Genomic DNA, 23,600 nt, shown 5'->3' on the forward strand with positions numbered 1-23,600 from the left:
ATTCAACATGTTTGGGAAAACATATTTATGAACTTGATCTCCATACACAGCAAGAAAGTACAGAACCATATTAAACTTCATCTGTAGCAGATTCTTTATGGTACAAATCAGTGGGAACGATTCACATTTGACAAACGAGAACCATATGCGAAAGCAAGGCGACCTGGTTACAGAGGAAATACATCATTGATGATATATGTACAAAAGGGTCGTCTGATTATTATTGAACAGGCCTCCATTTTGCAAACCACTGTCGGATGGTGAACTGATGAAACCTAATTATGGCTTATGTGAGACTTCGCGATCGGTCTTTGCTGAGGCTGATGTGAAAGTAACTGGAGTTGCTGGATGGTCCCTCACGATCAAGCTAAGCACTTCGGGCCGTGAATAGTGGCCAACCACATCAAAGTCAAATTTCGCCCTTGCTATTTCTCCAAGATCTATGCAACATTTGGACATTAGAAATATCAGAGCTCAGTCTCCTTAAACAAAACAGCTAAAACTCTAGACATAGTATGATAGTTTTACTACAGGTGGAATGCTTCTCTCTTTATACTAATTTCTTTGTTTACAGTTTTTGGTTTACCACTATATTCCACTAAATGAGTGCTTATTTGATTTACCACTATATTCGATTCCTCCAATGTGAGTTTGTGCGGTCTTTCTAAACTTCGAGCAGGCAATATAACTATTTAAGGAAAACACTTGTCCTCATGAAACGTAGCCACAAGCTTGCAACCATAACCACCATAATCTATGTGCCTGTGTGAGAGAGAGGATCAATCAAATTATATTATCAACTAAACCATATTGCCTCGCATCATACACATAACAGCACAACAGAGAGCCTAGATCATAGAGTTTCAGTAAATTATACCAACACTTACTTTCAAATACTTCTTATTTTTAAAAGCTCTGTACCGCTTCCCCGCTATATTGAAATTTAGAGAAACTTCTTATACCATACTAGGGTTCTCACTTTACTAGAAATGTTACATTAAGGTTGCATATCAACTGATGCATCTGGTGTCCGTTTTATGTTTAGATATTATCCGAAACAGACAAAATATAGGAAATATCTTACAGGCAGATGTAGTAACTTGAGGTTAAGTTATGCTGAAATCTATTATGGGATGTGAGGGTACTTTAATTTCTGAAAATAGAATGGAGGTTCCTGCCATTTCGCTTAAGTTGAAGTTTTTCTAATTTCCACAACATCTCAAAGCCGGATTGTTGTAGCTCAAAATTATGTCAGCACAGCTTGCAATCTAGATGCTTAATTGCTGTTAGAAGAGAACAAGCAGATGACATACCAAGATCTGCTGAGATGAGTGCCTCCCCATCATAATTGGGTCCAGCAAGAACAGTCCCTGACGGTGAGATAATAACACTGCCTCCGGCACAGACGACAGAATCTGGAGCAGGTTCCTCTCCTGCAAATGCATATTCTGGAGGAGGGGGGTAGTCTTTCCTTCGACAGAACTGATTGGCTGATAGGACAAAACACCCACCCTCTAAGGCAATATGAGTCATTGATGCTTGCCATAAATCCCTGGAATCAGCCGTAGGAGCACAATATATCTCAATGCCTGCACACAACAAAGCATCCTGCATCAAGTCATAGTACTAAAGCATCAAAAGCAATACTAAGAACGCCTTTAAACTCCACCAAGAAATGCATCGTTTCTACCATTAATTTTCATGTTCACGTTGTCTTGAACTAAAACACAGTTGATGCACAAAGTTGGATCAACTTAGATTGGACCCTAAAACCACACAAACGCACAGGAACACAAAGATGTATCATGGTTCACCTTCACCTGAAGTTGGGCTACGTTCACGCTGGTGTAGTTCTGTTTCATTATGCAAATGCAGGTTACATTGTACAGGAGTTTGAGAGAGTGGAGAGTCCAGGGTTTATTATGAGATTCCTCTCTCAAATGAGGGTGGGGTTGCCCTTATAGAGTAAAGGATAGAATAAGGGCAAGCCTCCCCTTTGCATATATTCAAGCTGGCTAACTAAGGCCCAAACATGATCAAATATGATATCAACAAACACACAGATGTTCTCGAGTCATTGTGTTGGAAAGAAAGTAGCTAGGAAAAACCATGTATTGAATGGATGGTAAATTGCCAACTTGGTAAGGACAACCAGACTATGCCACAAATGTTGGCAGACTATTCTTAAGTCTTTAGAAGAAGTGTAAGTGTAAATCAAGCCAGTGTCTTATTTCAATTTGAGTTAATTGAGTAGCAACATACTTATCCAATCGCCCAGGAACCTAGAAACTGACTCAACCCCACATAAAGATCGCAGAACAGTATACTTAACTCAACTACCTAGATAGCCAAATAATCTTTTTGACCTGATACCTGTCTGTATACAAGTCAACACCCCATATGGAACTCAAACTTGCATGGCAAAGCATGAAAACTGGAAGTAAGCAGGTTCAAACAGGGCTATAGCTTGGAAGTAAAATGAGAAACCCAAATAGCTAACCTTTAGCAAGGTAAAATTAGAAAGCCATGTAAAGCCATCCTTCATTCATAGAGCACTAAACTAAATGATGCAATTACAGACACCAAAATAAGAAATGAAAAGAAATTGTATAATAGCTTCGAAGAAAACTGAAGTATTTAAAAAGTGAGTCAAAAATAATTAATGAAGTGTGATATTTCAAAATTTCCTGTTCAAATAACTAACCTTTAGCATACATTGCTGTCCTTAGAAGTGGCATCTTATTTTCCCAACAAATGGCAGCACCTATTTTTCCAATCGGAGTCTCAAACACAGGAATTGTAGATCCATCTCCAAATCCCCAAATGATCCGCTCCAGTGCTGTGGGCATCATTTTTCGGTGCTTTCCCAAGTAGCAACCTTGAGAATCAAAAAACAGAACAGTGCAATAGAGTGTATATCCATCTCTCTCTATCACACCCATTACCAGGAATACCTTGTACTTTCCAGCCATTGCTGCCAATCGATCAACTTCAGGACCTGCATTAGTTAACAAAAAAAGTGAAACTACATATCATATGTTCACAGTTCTATTCGTAGACTGCATTTGGGTCAAACAATGACAATTTTAGAACATAGTGTCCGCCTGTGTTTTGATTTAAGATCAAAATATGATAGCATGCCTCAGTAAAGTTATTAACACTTGGTGTAACATAAGATTTGAATTCCATATATTAGGAAAACAATAAGCCAACTGAGATACTTCAAATAAAATTTAGTTGATAAGATCCACTTGCAAAACAGTGGTGTAGAATGTTTCACTGAGAGCCTGACATGAACCACTAGTGTCCTTTTTTAGCAACCACAATTAACTCATGAAGAGCGGGATAGATATGCCCGCACTTCTCATGCCAACCACTGGCATCCTTTTGGCCAAGTAAAAACAGTTAAGATGCTTAGTTCTATTCAATGCATTGAGTGACCATTTTCCAATGAACTAATGTTCTTTTTTGAACTTTCACAGATATAAAAAAACAAAAAGAAATAATAGTATAACCAACAAAAAAGAAGAAAAACAAAAGAAGTCTTTTCCACCTTTTTTTTTTTTTTTTGTTTTTTGTTGTTGTTGTTGTTTTTGCATCCAAACATTCAACAGAGTTTTCGCCAAAAAACAAATATTCACTAGAATCAATTTCCTCTGGAATCTAACTTTCATTGGAAAAAAAATAAAGGACGGCAGTTAATTCTTTTCACTACAATAAAGCAACGACATTATAAGTAATAGCTACTAATTGAATTTGAAGTTTAACGATAAACTGATGCTTAACCATAACCATAGCCATAGTAGTTCATTGCACCACAGGTCCACAGCTTAAATTTTCTTGACTCCAAAAAACAAATAACTTATAGCAACTAATAGACGAATTTGAAGCTTAAACACTGACTGACATTTCAATGCACCGAATGCATTTCAATCCACCACTCAATCAACCTGGGAATTCTAAAGAATTCATTTTATCTCAGTTTCTTACACATGACCAATGCATGAAATCATCAAGAAAGAAAAAAACAAAGTAGTTTTACCAGGCACATCAATGGCAGCAGCATGATACTTTCTGAAGTCTTCTTTACCCTTAGCTGTTCTGTTCCCAATGACAACGCCAAAATTCGACCCCCGTGGATAACCACCCACAAATGCTTCAGGAAACACAACCAACTGGGCACCATATCCTGCTGCTTCAGCCAATAACCTCTCAGCCTTATCTACCCATTCAATCAGAAATCAGATCCACCAAAAATACAAAATATCTTCAATTTATTTAAGAAACAGGAATGCAGCAACTTGGGTTAGATCAAAAATCATATCTCGAAAGCTTAATTTCCAATGTAGTCAGGATTCAGGAATGAAAAGATAAATAACAATTGAAACTTATACTTCAGAAATTCTGGCTAGGAATTTATGCATTTTCTTTTCAACAGGTCAACTGGACCAATCACCATATTTGCATCGGTCTTATATATGATTCTCAAACAAAAATATGTTGGGAAATCTACAAGCAACCCCTATGTGGTTTACCCCATTTAACAAATGAATTGTGGTCTGTTAGTCGTTGTGGTCTCCTCGGGTAGTCAAATCTGGTTGGATCGAAAATACATTCCTTTCTTATACCTGAACACGTATCACTGGCAACCTCCAAAAAGAAGTACTTCCTCATCAGTCGTGACCATGCTACTCTTTCTCCCCAAGTTTTCTCCATAACATAGCGCAAACCCCTCTCTCAGAATTCAAGAGCCAAATCATGCAAGGAAAGTATAGAAGTCTAAATTTCTTCTTGTTCCTCTATCAACCCACTCACATTCACACTCTGAAAGTTTGAATGGGGAACCCTCACAAGGAGAAATGTTTTGTCACAATCTCAACGCAATTGGAAATGAAGAAAAACAATCAATGTCTTCAGCTGCCTCTCTACATGTAATACACCAAGTTTTTTTCGAGCTTTATGAGTCGAGTATAGCTAAAGATGGTATGAGCCTAATAATTTGTTTGAGCCAAGCTCATTTCTTTTACAATCTGAGTTCAAACAAGACGAGTCAATCTCAAACTGTATCGACCCAATTTACAACCTACACTAATTAGCAATATTTCCACAAAACAAGAAGTAAAAAATATATACAACCACAGCAATTTTGAGATTTTGAGCAGGCAGCACTGGATTTATTTATTTATTTATTTGAACTAATGATATTTTATTCAGTAGATAGTGGACTAAACCTCACAATAAGCTAGCAATAATGTGGTTCAAATTCGCATAGGACGAGAATCCAACTAAGACCTCTCACAAAATCATTAAACAAATTTTACAAGTTGTCAAAGGATTAACAAATTTTACAAGTTACTCGAAATTAATGAGAAGTTGAAACAATAAAATGAAGAAAAAAAACCAAAATCCAAAACCCAAAATTGTAAAGTTAAAACCTCTGAATTGGATTTGGGAAAGCAACATAAACATAAACAGTGAGAAGGAAAATGAAGAAGGAAATAAAAAGAGTTGGGAGTAAGGTGAGAGAGAAAGGGGACCTAGAGTGGCAGGGGTGTCGTAGAAGACGGTGGAGGCTTGGACAACGGTGGCGCGGACAGTGGGGGCGGAGTAGTCGGTTCCCATGTCGACCTCCGCGATCAGTGGGGAAGACGAGGGTACCAGAGCCATTTGAATTTAATCTTTTGCGCTTCTTGTGTATTTTCTGCGTGTGTGGCTGAAGAAGGAGGATGACCGATCAATTTGGTACGACGAGAATTTCTGATGAATATGCGTTGAGTGAGCGAGAGTGACGGGCATCGGAAACTCTAGAAACTCGAACGTGACGTGTGAATTGTTGGTGGTGTGGCGGCTATTATTTTTGGCACGTGATATAGAAATAAAGAATAGATCTCACTTTAGTACTCTGATAAATTATTTTAGTTCAATAATATTATTCTGGGTTAAATACAAAAAATTACCTTAACTATTGGCGTAATGACATTTTCATACCTCCTTAGATAGTTGCAGTCGTCTTGAATGGCTTTACTCCTTAGATTATAATGATAATGAGAATTTATCAAATCTTAGTTATTCTCTTATTATTTGCTGGCAAATTTGGAAGATGAGAAATCAAGTAGTCTTCAACAAAGTCAAAGCTTACCCTTCTAGGGTGGTTTTTTTTGGCTACTAGTATGGCAAATGAGTACAATAATGTCAATAAGAAAAATTATGTAGCTTGTAGGAAGCAAGAAGGGCTGATTAGATGGCAACTGCCGAGGGACAATTTCTTCAAACTAAATTTTGACAGTTCCGTCAGGAATTCTGTAGCGGTAGTGGGTTTTATCTTAAGGAATGACCGAGGAGAACCAGTAATGGCTGGAGCCAGATCTTTAAGGGAGGTGACAATAAATGTTGTGGAATGCATTGCTCTTAGGGATGCACTCTGGATGGTGAGGAGTAGAGGTCTTAAGAAGATAATGGTAGAGGAAGATTCAAAGCTGGTTGTTGATGCGGTCTAAGGAACGAGCGGTGTTCCTTAGAGAGTAAGGAATATTGTTGAGGACATCAAACTCATTACCAGGTCGTTTAAGTACATCTCATGGAATCATGTTTTCCGTGAAGCAAATTTTGTGGCTGATGCCGTCACGGATGTGGGTTTTTAGCACGCGAACCTCCATGTTTGGGATTGGTCCATCACGTCTTCTGGTAGTCGAGCTTTCCTTTTTTATTGTACTGGTCTAGATGTACTAGAGGGACTTCTCTTTAATATATTTGCGCTTTTCATAAAATAAAATAAAATAATTAAATGGTGATTGTGGCATACGAGGAGTCTTCTCCTTCCTTCCGCGTTCAATCCTGCTTCTTCTCTCATTTCTTCTTCCACACTAGTTCTTTCACGCCATTTTTTCAAATCAATCAAATCCACCACAATCTAAATTAGTAGAGATTGCCGTATGAGATTTAATTTAGATTGTGGTGCGCAATTGCTGCCATCTAGGTTAAGGAGAATCTTCAATAATTTGTGGTTTGTGGGGAAAGGGCATGTAGAGGACAAGAGCTCAGAGACATCCGAGAATTCTCATAGTCCAACTTCGAATGTACCTGGCCATTCAAAGTCGGTTTCAAGACACCAGAGATATTCCATCTCCTAAATCGGGTTTCAGATTTGACCAAAATTGAACGAGTTTGGAAAATTCCACTGCAAGTGTACGGCAAGGTTCATTGAAAAAAATGATAGATGTGTACCAATAATCCAAATAGGGAGCACATGAACCTTGCTGCATGAGATTTAATTTAGATTGTGGTGGATTTGACTGACCTAAAAAAATGGGGTGAAAGAACTGACGTGGAAGAAGAAACGGGAGAAGAAGCAAGATTGAACGAGGAAAGAAGGAGAAGACTCCTCGTATGCCACAATGACCATTTAATTCCATTTTTTTTAATTATTGGTTTATTGAAGGTTTTTAATTTAACTTAAATTATGATTAATTTAAATGATGTGGCTGTCCACATCAAATGCTACATAAATTGGTATGAAAACATGATAAGTTAAGTACAAAAAACTACCTCAACTATTGGCGTAATGACACTTTCATACCTCATCTTTTAAAATTGACAATGTCATACCTTATCTTTATAATTTGGTCCAATGTTATACCTCCGTTAGCTTGTCCGTGAATTGGTCTGTTAAATGCTGACATGGCATGATCCGGGGCCCAGTTCCTTGCCTAGATGGATTCCACGTGGCACCACACCCAAAGTTTTCCCGCCAAATGTCATCCACGTCAAAAAATATATTTGGTTTTTTTTTTTTGGTAATTTGAATTTGAAATTTCCCGCCGAAAAAAAAAAACCTATGATATATACCATTTTAAGCACAGATTATCATCCTTAAGCACATATTATATCATCCTTGACCTGAAATTTAAAAAATCTCACCCAAAAATAATGGATATAACCACAACAACAGCAAAACAAATGTATTCAAGCACAAACTACTCATCATTTGCAAGAAAAATATGAAATAGACCAAATTAAGCATAAAACCTGTTTAATTATCCATAAATTGTTAAACCTGTTCAAAAAACTAACATAATTCATCTAGCATCTCCAACCAACATTACAAAACCTACTGAATTCATAAAACCTGCTACATCATCCATTCAATTCACAAAAGGCCTATTGGATGCATAAAACCTATTCAAACTTTACAATTCCTTTACAAAAAACAACCATCTGTGCAAAAAATGTGGCTGTGGCTGGGTTGGTTGGTATTTCTATGCTTGGTGCCCTTGGATGATTCAGTTAGTGGATTGCTTGGTCTTTCTCTGCTTGGTGCTTCTAGGTGATTCAGCTACTGATTGTAATGCCTAAATCCAAAGTTCATTTAGAGACCAAGCAAGCTTTTTAACTAAATCCAAATGTTTTACAACTAAGGAAATGGTTAAGTTTTTACCTTTGTTTTCCTTGTCCTCTTTTTAGGTGCAGTTTGTCCTTGAGCAGATGTGGATGCCTACAAAGTAGAAAATGATGTTAAATGATTAAGAGTGTAATATGATGTTAAGGGATTTAAAAAATCATATAAAGTAGAAAATGTTACCTGTTTGTCCCTTGGAGGAAGATGTCTATGATGGGTTCTTGCATTATGACCTTCCTTTTTGCATACAGTACATTTCAAAGTAACTTGGCCTTTCCTTCCTAGCTTAAGTGGTTGAGGAGGACCTTGAGGATTATTGGTTGGGTTTGTGGGAGTTTGTTCACCCTCTCAGCAGCTTCCTTGTTCCTCTTCTTCCTCGGCCTTCCAGGTTGCCTTGTATATGTAGGAGGCAATATTGGTGGTTTATCAGTTTCCTCCCACATAGACATCCTATTCATCGGCATTACTAAATGAGAATACAGCTCCAAGTACCGCGCCCTCGAATAATAAGCATTGACATAGTCCTCCGGTTTTTCCCTCTTGAAATTTATGGCCGATATTGCATGGTTGCATGGGATTCCTGTCAAGGCATACTTTCTGCAAGAACAGGTCTTCTCAACCAAGTCAACCACATATTGTTCCCCCCATCCAGCATCAACTTGAAATTTAGAGCCCCCTGACCATTGTGCAATGCACCTGCCACTCTGAATTTTGGCTTGCTCCAACTTTTTCTTGATTTTAGGACAGAGATCTCCAACTTTGTTCGCCATTATATCCCTTCTCATCTGAATTCTTTTCATCAAGAGTGTATGAATAAGGAGCAACATGGTGACAATAGGTTTTTGCCTCGGTATAAGTATGACAGCATCGAAACTTTCACACAGATTGTTCAGCAACATGTCACACTTCAGATGTGTTTCAAAATGGGACTTGCTCCAATAATGTGCAGGCAACTTTACCAACCAATCGTAGGCCTTTTCATCGAGCTTCTTCAGATCTTCCATTGCTTTTTTGAAGTAGGGAACTGTTGTTGTTCTGGCTACTGACCACAAAGCATCTTTCAATGTTTTCCCTTTGAACAGATTTCTAAAGTTAATATACAGATGTCTCATACAAAATCTGTGGTGGGAATTAGGGAGGACTTTTTTAAGGGCCAGAATTAACCCTTTTTGCTAATCATTGATAAATGTTCATCCCCCTTGATTGACAATCCCTACATCAACGGCTAATAACTCTAAGAACCAAATCCAACTGGACTTATTCTCCATTTCTACAACTGCATACGCTATAACCCATGTTTCATCATTTGGGTCAATGCCAACAGCACAAAGTAGCTGACCTCCATATGCACTCTTTAAATGACACCCATCTAATCCTATCAATGGTCTACAACCTGACTTAAACCCCTATTTACAAGCCCCCAAGCACACATATATCCTTTGGAACCTCCCCCTATCCAACTTCACCTTCACTGTGCTTCCAGGGTTAGTCTTCTTCACTTCCTCAGCAAAGTCCCACAACTTTGTGTACTGCTCTGCATGTTTTCCCTCAATGATCTTTAAAGCCCTATCTAAAGCCCTGTAAGCCTTCCTCTTTGTACAATCGTGATTCCACTCTGATTGGACAGTTGCCAAAAAGGAATCCACAGGCCATGTGGGATTCAGTTTTATCCTGTCCATGTACAAATCAGTCAGCAAAGGGGACTTCATGTTCTTGTTTGCCCAAGTTCTCCCACATGTGTGTTCATCAAGTATGGTCTTGATCTGTATGCTGTTCGAACCATACATTTTTCCAGCACAACACTTCCAAGGGCACCCATTTGCACACTTTGCTACGACTTTCAATTTCTCATTCCTAGGAAAATGGATTTCTCCATATCCATTCACTAGGGAGTACATGATGACAGCTCGCTTGAATTGGTCATGATCCCTGAAAACAAGCCTGAGTGTAAGAGCGGGATTCCTCATATCAGTTTTCTCATTGAACTCTGGAAATCGCTCATGTTTTTTGCCTTCTTCATCATCCGAAGAGTGTACACTCTCAAGAGCATCAGAGTTATAATCTAGATCATCAACCACATTTTGTTCCACATTTGCAGTATCAATTTCTTCTTCCCTTTGCTCTTCTTCTCTTTCCTGGCTTTGCTCAGATTGCCTTGCACTTCTTTGCTCATAATCCCTTTCATCAAACTTGGAAAACACTGGGTTATTAGTATCACTCCTATATTCACTCTCTTCAAAGTCACAATCATCTTCTTCAGTAGCTTCTTCATTCTCTTCTTCAACATTCCCCTCCAAACTAATAGGTACATCAAAGAATACTTCAGTATCCCCCTCGCCTACATCCCCCTCTCCTACATCCCTCTCACCTACCTCAGCCACAGATTTCCCCTTACTCTTCTTTGGCCCTTCACAATTTTTCTCTTTCTGACCATTCCCTTCTTCAGCATTTATCTCTCCTACCTCAGTCACACATGTTTGCACTACTTGAGATGTGCAACAATCATCCACTTCTGGCCCTTCAATAGCTAGCAAGCCCTTGTATCTTATTGGTTTAAGTGCTGTTGGCCCAACATCCTCTTCTGAACTGCTTATCTCTTCAATAACCACTTTACTTGGACTTGTCACTTCCATGGACTTCAGAAACTGTTGCTCTTGGGTTACGGCTTCTTCTGTCGTCAATTCTTCGATATACATCTCAATCACTTTATCTTTTGGAACAAAATTGCACATGGACTGAACATCGGAATCACTTTGAATTTGCTTCAAACCATTGGAAAGGTCCATGTTGGGAATCTTGAAATAATAGTTCATGAACCGCTCAATGTATCCAACTGCCTCCACCATATCATCTATCACCGGCAGTGACATGAGGTCTTTATCACAGTTATATATATATATATATATATATATATATATATATATATATATATATATGTCACTTTTCCCCCAATGTACATGTCATAACTTATCTCCCCACCATGATGCAATTCGATAGAGAATAGTTCTGGAAAAACTGAAATTCACAACAACAAACCCTAATTAAAAGCCAACAACAAACATAAGCAATTGCATTTTAACCTAACAAATCATTCGATATGCATCTATATGCAACTAATGCACAACATTCTACATGCAACTAATTGCATTTTAAAAGCCAACAACAGAAATCAATGCACAACATTTTATATGCAACTATATGCAATTGCAACAAACCACAACTATATGCAAACAGGCAATGCACATTAACCATTTCTCAACAACAACAAACCAAGCAACAAACCACCTTATCTTCACAAGAATAAACAAAGCAACAAACCCACTATCCAACCACCTTATCTTCACAACAATAAACAAAGCAACAAAGCAACCAACCCATTATCCAACAACTCAGTAACCATTTCGAATTAAGAAAGCATAAACCACATTTTCAAACAAGAATAAACAATGCTAAAAGAATAAACAAAACCCACATTCAACCCATTTCAACACACTGTAGGAACCATTTCGAATTAACAAAGCATAAATCCACCTTTTCAAACAAGAATAAACAAAAAATAAGTCCACTATACATTTGAAATCATCAAAAGCACAAAAAACTTACAATAGGTAGGAGTCGTTTCGTCGGGATCTTCGCGCACGTACCACCCCATGGCGAATCCTTCACCTTTTCAAACAAGAATAAACAATGCTAGAAGAATAAACAATACCCACATTCAACCCATTCTAACACACCGTAGGAACCATTTCGAATTAACAAAGCATAAATCCACCTTTTCAAACAAGAATAAACAAAAAATAAGTCCACTATACATTTGAAATCATCAAAAGCACAAAAAACTTACAATAGGTAGGGGTCGTTTCGTCGGGATCTTCGCGCACGTACCACCCCATGGCGAATCCTTCAATTTTCCTTCGAAGCCAATGGAACCCAGATGAAAGCCCCTTCGAACACCAACGAAGTCAGGGAAGCGAGTCGACAAGATGATTTGGGTTTTTCGTTGAATTTCTGATCGAGATTTGGAGCCGCGAGAACTAGGCTTAGGGTTCTTGATATCTGGAAATGGGAATGGGGAATTAGATCGACAAGATTTGGGTATCGGGGGGAGGAAACCAATTCAATAGGCACAATTTACAACGTTCCCTTACTTTTTTTAAATTTTTAAATTTTTAATTTTAATTTTAATGGAATATCCACGTGTCATCCTGTGAGAAAGCCACGTGTATTAGGAATCTAGCTGGATGACATTTGGCGGGAAAACATTGGGTGTGGTGCCACGTGGAATCCATCTAGGCAAGGAACTGGGCCCCGGATCATGCCATGTCAGCATTTAACAGACCAATTCACGGACAAGCTAACGGAGGTATAACATTGGACCAAATTATAAAGATAAGGTATGACATTGTCAATTTTAAAAGATGAGGTATGAAAGTGTCATTACGCCAATAGTTGAGGTAGTTTTTTGTACTTAACTTATCATGTTTTCATACCAATTTATGTAGCATTTGATGTGGACAGCCACATCATTTAAATTAATCATAATTTAAGTTAAATTAAAAACCTTCAATAAACCAATAATTAAAAAAAATGGAATTAAATGGTCATTGTGGCATACGAGGAGTCTTCTCCTTCTTTCCTCGTTAAATCTTACTTCTTCTCCCGTTTCTTCTTCCACGTCAGTTCTTTCACCCCATTTTTTTAGGTCAGTCAAATCCACCACAATCTAAATTAAATCTCATGCAGCAAGGTTCATGTGCTCCCTATTTGGATTATTGGTACACATCTATCATTTTTTTCAATGAACCTTGCCGTACACTTGCAGTGGAATTTTCCAAACTCGTTCAATTTTGGTCAAATCTGAAACCCGATTTAGGAGATGGAATATCTCTGGTGTCTTGAAACCGACTTTGAATGGCCAGGTACATTCGAAGTTGGACTATGAGAATTCTCGGATGTCTCTGAGCTCTTGTCCTCTACATGCCCTTTCCCCACAAACCACAAATTATTGAAGATTCTCCTTAACCTAGATGGCAGCAATTGCGCACCACAATCTAAATTAAATCTCATACGGCAATCTCTACTAATTTAGATTGTGGTGGATTTGATTGATTTGAAAAAATGGCGTGAAAGAACTAGTGTGGAAGAAGAAATGAGAGAAGAAGCAGGATTGAACGCGGAAGGAAGGAGAAGACTCCTCGTATGCCACAATCACCATTTAATTATTTTATTTTATTTTATGAAAAGCGCAAATATATTAAAGAGAAGTCCCTCTAGTACATCTAGACCAGTACAATAAAAAAGGAAAGCTCGACTACCAGAAGACGTGATGGACCAATCCCAAACATGGAGGTTCGCGTGCTAAAAACCCACATCCGTGACGGCATCAGCCACAAAATTTGCTTCACGGAAAACATGATTCCATGAGATGTACTTAAACGACCTGGTAATGAGTTTGATGTCCTCAACAATATTCCTTACTCTCTAAGGAACACCGCTCGTTCCTTAGACCGCATCAACAACCAGCTTTGAATCTTCCTCTACCATTATCTTCTTAAGACCTCTACTCCTCACCATCCAGAGTGCATCCCTAAGAGCAATGCATTCCACAACATTTATTGTCACCTCCCTTAAAGATCTGGCTCCAGCCATTACTGGTTCTCCTCGGTCATTCCTTAAGATAAAACCCACTACCGCTACAGAATTCCTGACGGAACTGTCAAAATTTAGTTTGAAGAAATTGTCCCTCGGCAGTTGCCATCTAATCAGCCCTTCTTGCTTCCTACAAGCTACATAATTTTTCTTATTGACATTATTGTACTCATTTGCCATACTAGTAGCCAAAAAAACCCACCCTAGAAGGGTAAGCTTTGACTTTGTTGAAGACTACTTGATTTCTCATCTTCCAAATTTGCCAGCAAATAATAAGAGAATAACTAAGATTTGATAAATTCTCATTATCATTATAATCTAAGGAGTAAAGCCATTCAAGACGACTGCAACTATTCTGATTGACATGAGGGTGGACTTTTGGTCTAAAATTCCAAACTTGCGGAGCACACTCGCAGTTAATAAAATAGTGATTTTGGTCTTTAGGATCCACATTACATAATGAACAAGTATCAATTATCGTATTAATAAACCTATGAATTTTACTCCTAGTTTGAAGCTTATTTTGAATTAGGATCAAAAGCCAACTAAATATTTTAACTTTATTGGGAATATTAAACTTCCACATTCTTTTTAACAACTTATCCTGTAAATCATCATTGATCATGGAATTTTGAATCCAAGTTGCAGATTTAACACTGAAGTTTCCATTAGCATTCAAACCCCAACATAATGAATCATTTTTATTATAGAGAGGTAACGGAATACTGCATATTTTCTCAATGATTTCCTCATCCACCACCTCTCTCAACCACTCTCTATTACAGGTTCCATTTACAATAAAATGACTTACCCTAAGGTTCAAATCAATATTGCTTAATTGATCCTCCTAGAACAGGTTACAGATGGGGAAAGGAAAAACTCAATTTTGGATCCATAACAGAATGTCCCTCCCATTTCCCACAATTCACCGAGCTCCTTTTTCAATTATTGATCTTGCATTTAAGATTCCTTTCCAGGCCATCGAATGATTTTGCCTTACCTTATCTTCCATAAAATTCTCCCTTCGTAGGTACTTTTGTTTAACTAATTGAACCCACCAGTTTTGGTCATTTGTAAGCACCTTCCAACCAAGTCTAGCAAGGCAAGTATTGTTAAATAAGTTACATTTACTAATACCCAATCCTCCACTACATATAGGTCGACACACCTTATTCCAAGCAATAGGTTTCATTTTACTATCCTTTCCCCAAAGAAATCTCATATTCTCCTTATCAAGCATCTTAGTTAGCTTTTCTAGATATTTAAAGCACGACATGATGTGATTTGGCATACTGCTAAGAATGGCCTTGATCAAAGTAACCCTACCAGCTCTCGAATGAGTATTTGCTTTCCATCCTGCCAGTTTATTCTTTATCTTTATCATAATATCCTTTGTATTTACAGAGTCTCGCCAGCATATAACGTTGTTTATGCCCAAAAACTTACCCATTGTAATCTTGTGTTGAATTTGAGTAATATTGGCAATCTCATTACGAATTTGGTTAGTTGTATTTTCTGAGAAATAGATAGATGATTTATTAAAGTTGATCTTTTGTCTAGAGGCAGAAGCAAACATGTTTAAAACATTCAAGATGTTTCTAGTTGCCCCTTTTGACGCTTCAGCAAAAATGAGACAATCGTCAGCAAACATTAGATTAGAGACCTTGAACCCTCTAGGTTAAAAGCCCAATGCTAGTTTTAGGAGAGAAGGCCATTTGATTAAAATGTCTAATTAACGGTTCCATACACAGAATAAAAATATATGGAGATAGATGATCCCTTTCGCCCAAGAATCTAGGTGGTTTAAGCACTTACCCAAGAATTTAAGCACTTACCCAAGAATTTAAAGTCCTTTCGCCCAACAATATTACAGTGATTATTAGGGTGGCAATCTAACAGAATAGGTCTGTGGTCCGATCCAAAAATCAGATAATTATGGAGACTAGCGTTTGGACATAAATTCAACCACGCTGCATTAGCAAGGGCCCTATCTAGCCTTTCAAAAATTAAATTAATATCTTTGTGTCCATTGGTCCAAGTAAAAGGAACCCCAGAAGCTGGAAGTGAAACAAGACCTCCATTTTTCAAGAACGAAATTCACCATATGTACATTTGTGTTTCTATCACCCCCCCCTCACTAGGGCTTAGAATATTATTAAAGTCTCCAACTAAAATCCTAGGTTGCACATTGGTATTTATACCATGAAGATTCAAAAGATCATCCCATAATTATGGTTGCAGAAACTTATGTGGAAAAGCATAAGTACAAGTGTAAAGGAAACTAACACTCGAATTAATAACCTTAACACTACAGTGGATAAATCTAGGGCAGGATGCAATTACATTAATAATAACAGTTTGGTCATCCCAGAACAAGCCAAGCCCACCAGCTTGCCTTCTGCACAAAACATAGAATTAAACCATTTACAAAAGACATTTTTTGAGAGCTTACCAAGACTAGACCTAGTTTCTAAAACACAAAAGACATCAAGGTTAATTAAACTAGACATAAACTTAAACTGTGCGACAAATTCAGGTCTGCCACATCCCCTGCAATTCCAAACTAAACACTTCATTAGTCAACATCATCCACCTCGTAGCTAACCCCAATGACATCATTACCACTGTTTCTACCCCTCTTCCTCCTCCCTATGAACTGAATCTGCTTAACATTCTCTTCTTCAGCCTCTATGAACTCCTCATCTTCCTCTACAACACTCTTTCCCTTATTAGCTCTCGCCACATTTACCCCATCACCACCCTCAATGTCATCGGAAACCAGAGCACAGTCCGGCCTCTACTTAGCAACTAAATTTGCCTTCCACACCCAAGTTTTGTTGCCTCTCACCACATTGTCATAAGTCCTGTCATCCCTTCTCGCACCACTTCGACCCTTACCAGCATACCTACTTTTCCTAGAAGCCACTGTTGTCCAACCTTCACTAACATTCTCATACGGAACCTAGCTTGGTCTCTCAATTCCAGCTCTTCCTCATCCTTAGTGTTCACCTCTTCCCCCACCACTGGTTGGGGAAACACTAGCATAACCCCTCCATGCAGCTCTTGTCTAAATTCTTCAGAAATTACAACTCATGTTGGATACACCAATGGCTTATCCTTAAACAATATATCCACCAACAGCCACCCATCATTATCCTCAAGGGAAAGGCACTTGTGACCTTCCAATCGCCGCCGCCGCCCATAATAAAAGCATACTTCAAATAACTTTTCATAGCTTAGCAAGACAGAGCAATCTTCCTGATCATTAATAACCATCACCCTTTTTAGCTACAGCCTCAAGTCCACCTCAAGCAACACTCTCACAAAGAGTCCATTCAAACCCGACAGAGAATTCTCGTTTACCCTAATAAAGGTTCCTACAGGTTGCATAATGACCTCTAGAATTTCAGCATCACAATATTGCACCGAAAGTCTAGGGATACGAACCCAGACTCTGAGAGTAGAGATCGTCTCCATATCACGGAAAAGACGGCCTGGAAAAGTAAGGAGCGAGAGAGGATACGTGTTGCAATAGCGTGCATGGCAGAAGAACTTGAGGTGGAGAAGAAGCTAAGAAGACAAACAGAAAGGTTGAACAAGAAGCTAGGGAAATAATTGGCAGATAAAGAGGCAGCTTTGTCGAAGGCCACGAAAGAGCTCGAGAGGGAGAAGAGGGCAAAAGAGATTTTTGAACAAGTTTGTGATGAGTTAGCCACAGGTCTTGGGGAGGGCAGAGCACAAGTCGAAGAGCTAAAGAAAGAATCGGAGAAAGTTCGTGAAGAAGTGGAGAAGGAGAGGGAAAAGCTTCAGCTAGCCGATGTGTTGCGCGAGGAGAGAGTCCAGATGAAGCTTTCTGAAGCCAAATATCATTTTGAGGAGAAAAATGCCGTTGTGGAACAGCTAAAGAATGAACTAGCGGCTCATTTGAGATCCAAAACGCGCGAAGGTAGTCACAGTTATCCAGATTTCAGTAAAATCAAGGAACTCGAGGCTTATTTAAAGAAGATAAATTTTGGAGCATTTCAGAACACGAAGATAGAAGGGAATGAAATGGAAGTTGTTGCATACAAAGCGGAATGTGAAGACGATTCAAAACAGACTTCAGTTGATAGCGATCTTCATTCCATCGAGCTAAGCATGGACAATATCAACAAGAGCTACAAATGGAGTTACAGCTGTGGAGATGATACTGAAGATGATTCAAAGCGGACTTCGGTTGATAAACAATTCAAAGGGAGAAGATCGCTCTCCGAAAAAATACAATGGGAAAGCATATGCTTAAACAAAAATTCCAGCGGTATCGATTTGGAGTTTGGCGTAAAATCTCAATGGCAGTCAGACGGGCGGCTTATAGAAATATCAGAGCTTGTTCCTCTAACTCAAACCCCAGAACATGAAACCGAATTAAAACATGGTTTTTATGAACACCAATCACAAAAGATTACAACTTTCACATGTTTATAACATCTTCTTCTCTGTTTTACAGACATAGGTTTTGAAGCCAAAACATCCATGTCAGATCTAGCAAAGCTGAAACCTGTGACGGGAGCACCTTCTTGCTGCGATCGAGGAATTGCGTATGAAAGGTTTATGGTCTATCTTATACTATCTAGTACGATCGATCAAGTCATTCAGTACAGTATCTTCGTCGGTGTAGGTCTCGGTCGTTGTAGTTGATATTGATTCTGATTAATTCGTTGTTATGATGTTTCAGTTTCCTTTCCTCTTTTGTTTGTACATCTTTCTCCCAAAAGAAAAATGGTTCTGTTAAGGGTCTCGCAGACCATAGGTTATCGAATTCAAAAGTGGTTCCGATCCATAGCCTAGCCAGTGCAACTTGTCAGTTCCAATCCTTTCCGACGAAGGATCCAGGAAACGAAGTATGCGAAAGTTAGATGGATGGGCCGCAAGGATGGTTCGAAGCTCCAACTAGCAGGAAGAAAAGACCAATGCCGGGATCAAGAGAATATCGACGTTTTCATGTTAATTCTTCCCCGCAACGCATTGCTTTGCTTGTGTTTTCAAATCTTGCCACTAAAATTGTTTGCATCGATCATGTTCGATATTACAGATAGAACAAATGTATATACACTTTTACACATTGCTTTGTATGGAACCAAATATAATTTGTTTTGAGTTCTGAGAAATGTACATCATTTGCGGCATGGTTTCTTCTTGATCTTTAGGGATAGCGAACGTTAGGAACCTCGCCAAGTCGACTGTGACATGGTTGCCTAAATTCTTGACGTTCGAGGCAAGGCGCTCACCATTTTTGCATTAGCCGCACTTGGACAACACTATAGCTTACATTTTTATGATTGCAGAGCAATGCCGGATGCAACGCGCCTAGTTCTAGATGAGCTTGCGAATCGAAGCATTGTGGAGAATGCATTTCAAGGGTAGAGCGAAGAACCGTAACTACTTAAGTAGGTATGCGGTTGCATTCAGAATCAACATAACAAATTCAACATGTTTGGGAAAACATATTTATGAACTTGATCTCCATACACAGCAAGAAAGTACAGAACCGTATTAAACTTCATCTGTAGCAGATTCTTTATGGTACAAATCACTGGGAACGATACATTTGACAAAGGAGAACCATATGCGAAAGCAAGGTGACCTGGTTACAGAGGAAATACATCATTGACGATATATGTACAAAAGGGTCGTCTGATTATTATTGAACAGGCCTCCATTTTGCAAACAATTGTTGGATGGTGAACTGATGAAACCTAATTATGGCTTATGTGAGACTTTGTGATCGGTCTTTGCCTTGGCTCGATGGCGAATAACCCGACGAATGATAGGACTCGTCCTGGCGGGGAACCAGTTTCCAGGAGAGAATTTGACGCCCTTGCTGCGAGCGTTGAAGAGATTAGGCAATTGCTTCTCAACATGGGAAACCACAACAATCTACAAAACGAACGAGAAAACCGACGTGGTGGTGGTAGAGTCAACCGCAATGGTCATCATCAACGGGAAGCTAGTGAATCAGATTCTGAGGAGGAGATTGACCAGCCCGAGAACCCATATGCTGCTAATCAAAATAACCGACAACCCATTGAAGATTACCGAATGAAGGCTGACATTCCTTATTTTAATGGCATCTATCCATTGAAGGATTTTTAGACTGGCTCGTGGAGGTATAGAGATTCTTTGAGATTATGTCGGTGCCGGAGGAAAAGATGGCTAAGATAGCGGCTTTCCGCTTGAAGGGAAGTGCGGCTGTATGGTGGGATAATTTGCAGAAGTCGCGACAGAGGCAGGCCAAACAACCGATCAGAACATGGCGTAGGATGAAACAATTGATGATGGACCGTTTCCTTCCAGTAGACTACAAGCAGCATCTCTATCGCCTTTACCATAATTGTACCCAAGGTAGCAGAACAGTCGAGGATTATACTGACGAATTTCTACGGTTGGCAGAGAGAAATTCTTTGAATGAGACTCAGGGGCAGACGGTGTCAAGGTATGTCAATGGATTGACGACGTCAATACAGGATAGAATTGGGTTACAAGTTTTCTGGGATGTCCATGAGGCTCAAAATATGGCTATGAAGGCACAACAGTTAGAGAAAGAACTGAAAGATCGTGAACAAAAAGAGAAGAAATCGAGCTATGGCAATAATAATAATAATTACCAGAGGAGGGCAGCAGATTCTTATGTTCCTAACAAGGAGAAGAAAGATGTTCAGCCGATCCAAGGAAATAATTATAAAGGGCAGAATTACAGAGGAGAGAGCAGCCGGGACACTGACATAAATCAGAATCGAAATCAAAGGCCAAGCCTTGGTCCGTACGCCAGAGCAACCAGTGATGTCTGCTATAGATGTTTCCAGCATGGCCACAATTCCAATAACTGTCCGAAGCGGAAGCAAGCAAACCTTGTAGAAGGAACCGAAGAAGCTGATGATCACGGAGGAAATTATACTGATGATTATGATGGGGCTGAGTTTGCATATGAAGATAATAATGAGGTTGTGAATTTGATGATGAATCGTGTTTCTATTGAAGAGGATGAAGTACTCAATATGGTGCTACAACGAGCTCTCCTTTCGCCTAAACAAGAAGGGCAGAGAAATCATATATTTCGCTCCTTATGTTCTGTTGACAACAATGTGTGTACACTGATTGTGGACAGTGGTAGCTGTGAGAATTTTGTGTCACAAAAGCTGGTTGATTATTTAAAACTTCCGACAGAGAAACGTACAGATCCTTATATATTGGGTTGGGTGAAGAAAGGCCCGTCGGTGAAAGTGACAGAAGTATGCAAGATTCCTCTTTCTATCGGTAAGCATTACAAACATGAGATTTGGTGTGATGTAATTGACATGGATGCCAGCCATGTATTATTGGGAAGGCCATGGCAGTTTGATGTTGATGCTACCCACAAAGGTCGTGATAATGTATTTCTCTTTGAGTGGGGCTCTCGCAAAATTGCTCTTGCTCCTGTTAATCAATCTGGAAAATTAGAAAACCCACAAGTTGGGAGTTCAAATTTTCTAGCTATCTCCAGGAATAGCCACGAGTTTGAAGACATTATTAAAGAAGTTGGGTGCATGTATCCAGTTGTACTTAAGGGTCTCATGGTGACAGATGTTGCTGCAAGCCACATTCCTGAAGAAGTGCAGGAAATTTTGAGAAAGTTTGAAGATTTACCGGAACAACTTCCTCCTATGCGAGATATTCAACATCAGATTGATTTAGTCCCTGGAGCAAGCCTTCCTAACCTACCCCATTATCGGATGAGTCCGAAAGAAAATGCAATCTTGAAGGAGAAGATTGAAGAGCTGCTGAAAAAGGGATTTATTCATGAAAGTATGAGTCCTTATGCAGTTCCCGTCTTGTTAGTGCCAAAAAAGGATAACACTTGGCGTATGTGTGTTGATAGTAGAGCCATTAATAAGATCACCATCAAGTATAGGTTTCCAATTCCACGGTTGGAGGATATGCTGGATGTTCTTGAGGGTTCTAAGGTGTTTTCGAAAATTGATTTGCGTAGTGGTTATCATCAGATTCGAATTAAACCAGGAGATGAATGGAAGACGGCCTTTAAAAGCAAGGATGGTCTGTATGAATGGCTGGTAATGCCATTCGGATTATCAAATGCACCAAGTACTTTCATGCGACTTATGAACCAGGTTTTGCGTCCTTTTACTGGGTCATTTGTTGTTGTGTATTTTGATGATATCCTGATTTATAGTAAAACCAAAGAAGAGCATTTAGTGCACTTGAGACAAGTTCTGGATGTTCTGGAAAAGAATAAGCTTTATATTAATTTGAAGAAGTGCACATTCCTTACAAGTAAGTTGCTGTTTTTGGGTTATATTGTTAGCAAAGATGGAATTCATATGGATCAAGACAAGGTACGTGCAATCAGAGAATGGCCTACTCCAAAAACCGTAAGTGAGTTGCGTAGTTTCCATGGTCTTGCTACTTTTTACAGACGCTTTGTACGAAACTTTAGTACCATTACAGCTCCTGTTACTGAGTGTCTCAAGCAAGGAAAGTTTCAATGAGGGAGATTATGTGATGGTGTATCTCAGAAAAGAGCGATTCCCTGTTGGAACTTACAGTAAGCTGAAGCCGCGCAAGTATGGACCGTATAAGATTTTAAAGAAGATCAATGATAATGCTTATATTGTGGACCTGCTTGCATCTATGGGAATTTCGAGCACTTTTAATGTTACAGATTTGTTTGAATATCATGCCGATGAAGCGCTCTATCCTGAAGATGACTCGGGGACGAGTTCTTTCGAAGTGGAGGAGTCTGACGTAGAACGTTTAGCAGAGGAATTTGAAGCACAGCTTGATAGGCGCCAGGAGAAGACCAAGAGGTCATGAGTTATCCACTATGATTAATAGTATTCAATATGTGCAATTAATCTGGTATATCACAAATAGAATAAATAGGCAATGTAAGCGTTGCTTAAGGGCATCTTCTTTGTATTCCATATTAATCAAATAATCTTTCAGAATTCTCTCATTTTCTGGTGGATTCCAGATGAATCTTTAAGGGTGAACGTGAGGATCCCATTGTTTATCATCTCGCTGCGTCAATAAGCTAGCAATAATTTGGTTCAAATTTGCATAGGACGAGAATCCAACTAACACCTCTCACAAAATCATTAAACAAATTTTACAAGTTGTCAAAGGATTAACAAATTTTACAAGTTACTCGAAATTAATGAGAAGTTGAAACAATAAAATGAAGAAAAAAAACCAAAATCCAAAACCCAAAATTGTAAAGTTAAAACCTCTGAATTGGATTTGGGAAAGCAACATAAACATAAACAGTGAGAAGGAAAATGAAGAAGTAAATAAAAAGAGTTGGGAGTAAGGTGAGAGAGTAAGGGGACCTAGAGTGGCAGGGGTGTCGTAGAAGACGGTGGAGGCTTGGACGACGGTGGCGCGGACAGTGGGGGCGGAGTAGTCGGTTCCCATGTCGACCTCTGCGATCAGTGGGGAAGATGAGGGTACCAGAGCCAATTGAATTTAATCTTTTGCGCTTCTTGTGTATTTTCTGTGTGTGTGGCTGAAGAAGGAGGATGAC

At 39.0% G+C, this 23,600-nt stretch overlaps 1 protein-coding gene across 2 annotated transcripts; it reads right to left on the reverse strand.

Annotated features, from left to right (window-relative positions):
• Positions 1 to 47: 47 nt before the first annotated feature.
• On the reverse strand, positions 48 to 23,565 carry LOC137714172 (bifunctional nitrilase/nitrile hydratase NIT4A). Of its 2 annotated transcripts, none has more exons than XM_068453451.1 (5): positions 23,407 to 23,565; positions 4,043 to 4,222; positions 2,705 to 2,998; positions 1,314 to 1,589; positions 48 to 440 (listed from the first exon to the last, which is right to left on the reverse strand). In XM_068453451.1, exons 1-5 carry the CDS (start codon positions 23,489 to 23,491, stop codon positions 280 to 282), a joined length of 996 nt encoding a protein of 331 aa, XP_068309552.1. In that variant the 5' UTR covers positions 23,492 to 23,565; the 3' UTR covers positions 48 to 279. The 2 variants fall into 2 exon arrangements, with proteins under 2 accessions (XP_068309552.1, XP_068309551.1); XM_068453450.1 differs by lacking the exon at positions 23,407 to 23,565 and adding an exon at positions 5,538 to 5,840.
• Positions 23,566 to 23,600: the final 35 nt, after the last annotated feature.

Source organism: Pyrus communis, chromosome 14 (assembly GCF_963583255.1).
Source record: "Pyrus communis chromosome 14, drPyrComm1.1, whole genome shotgun sequence".
In the NCBI taxonomy this organism is placed as follows: domain Eukaryota; kingdom Viridiplantae; phylum Streptophyta; class Magnoliopsida; order Rosales; family Rosaceae; genus Pyrus; species Pyrus communis.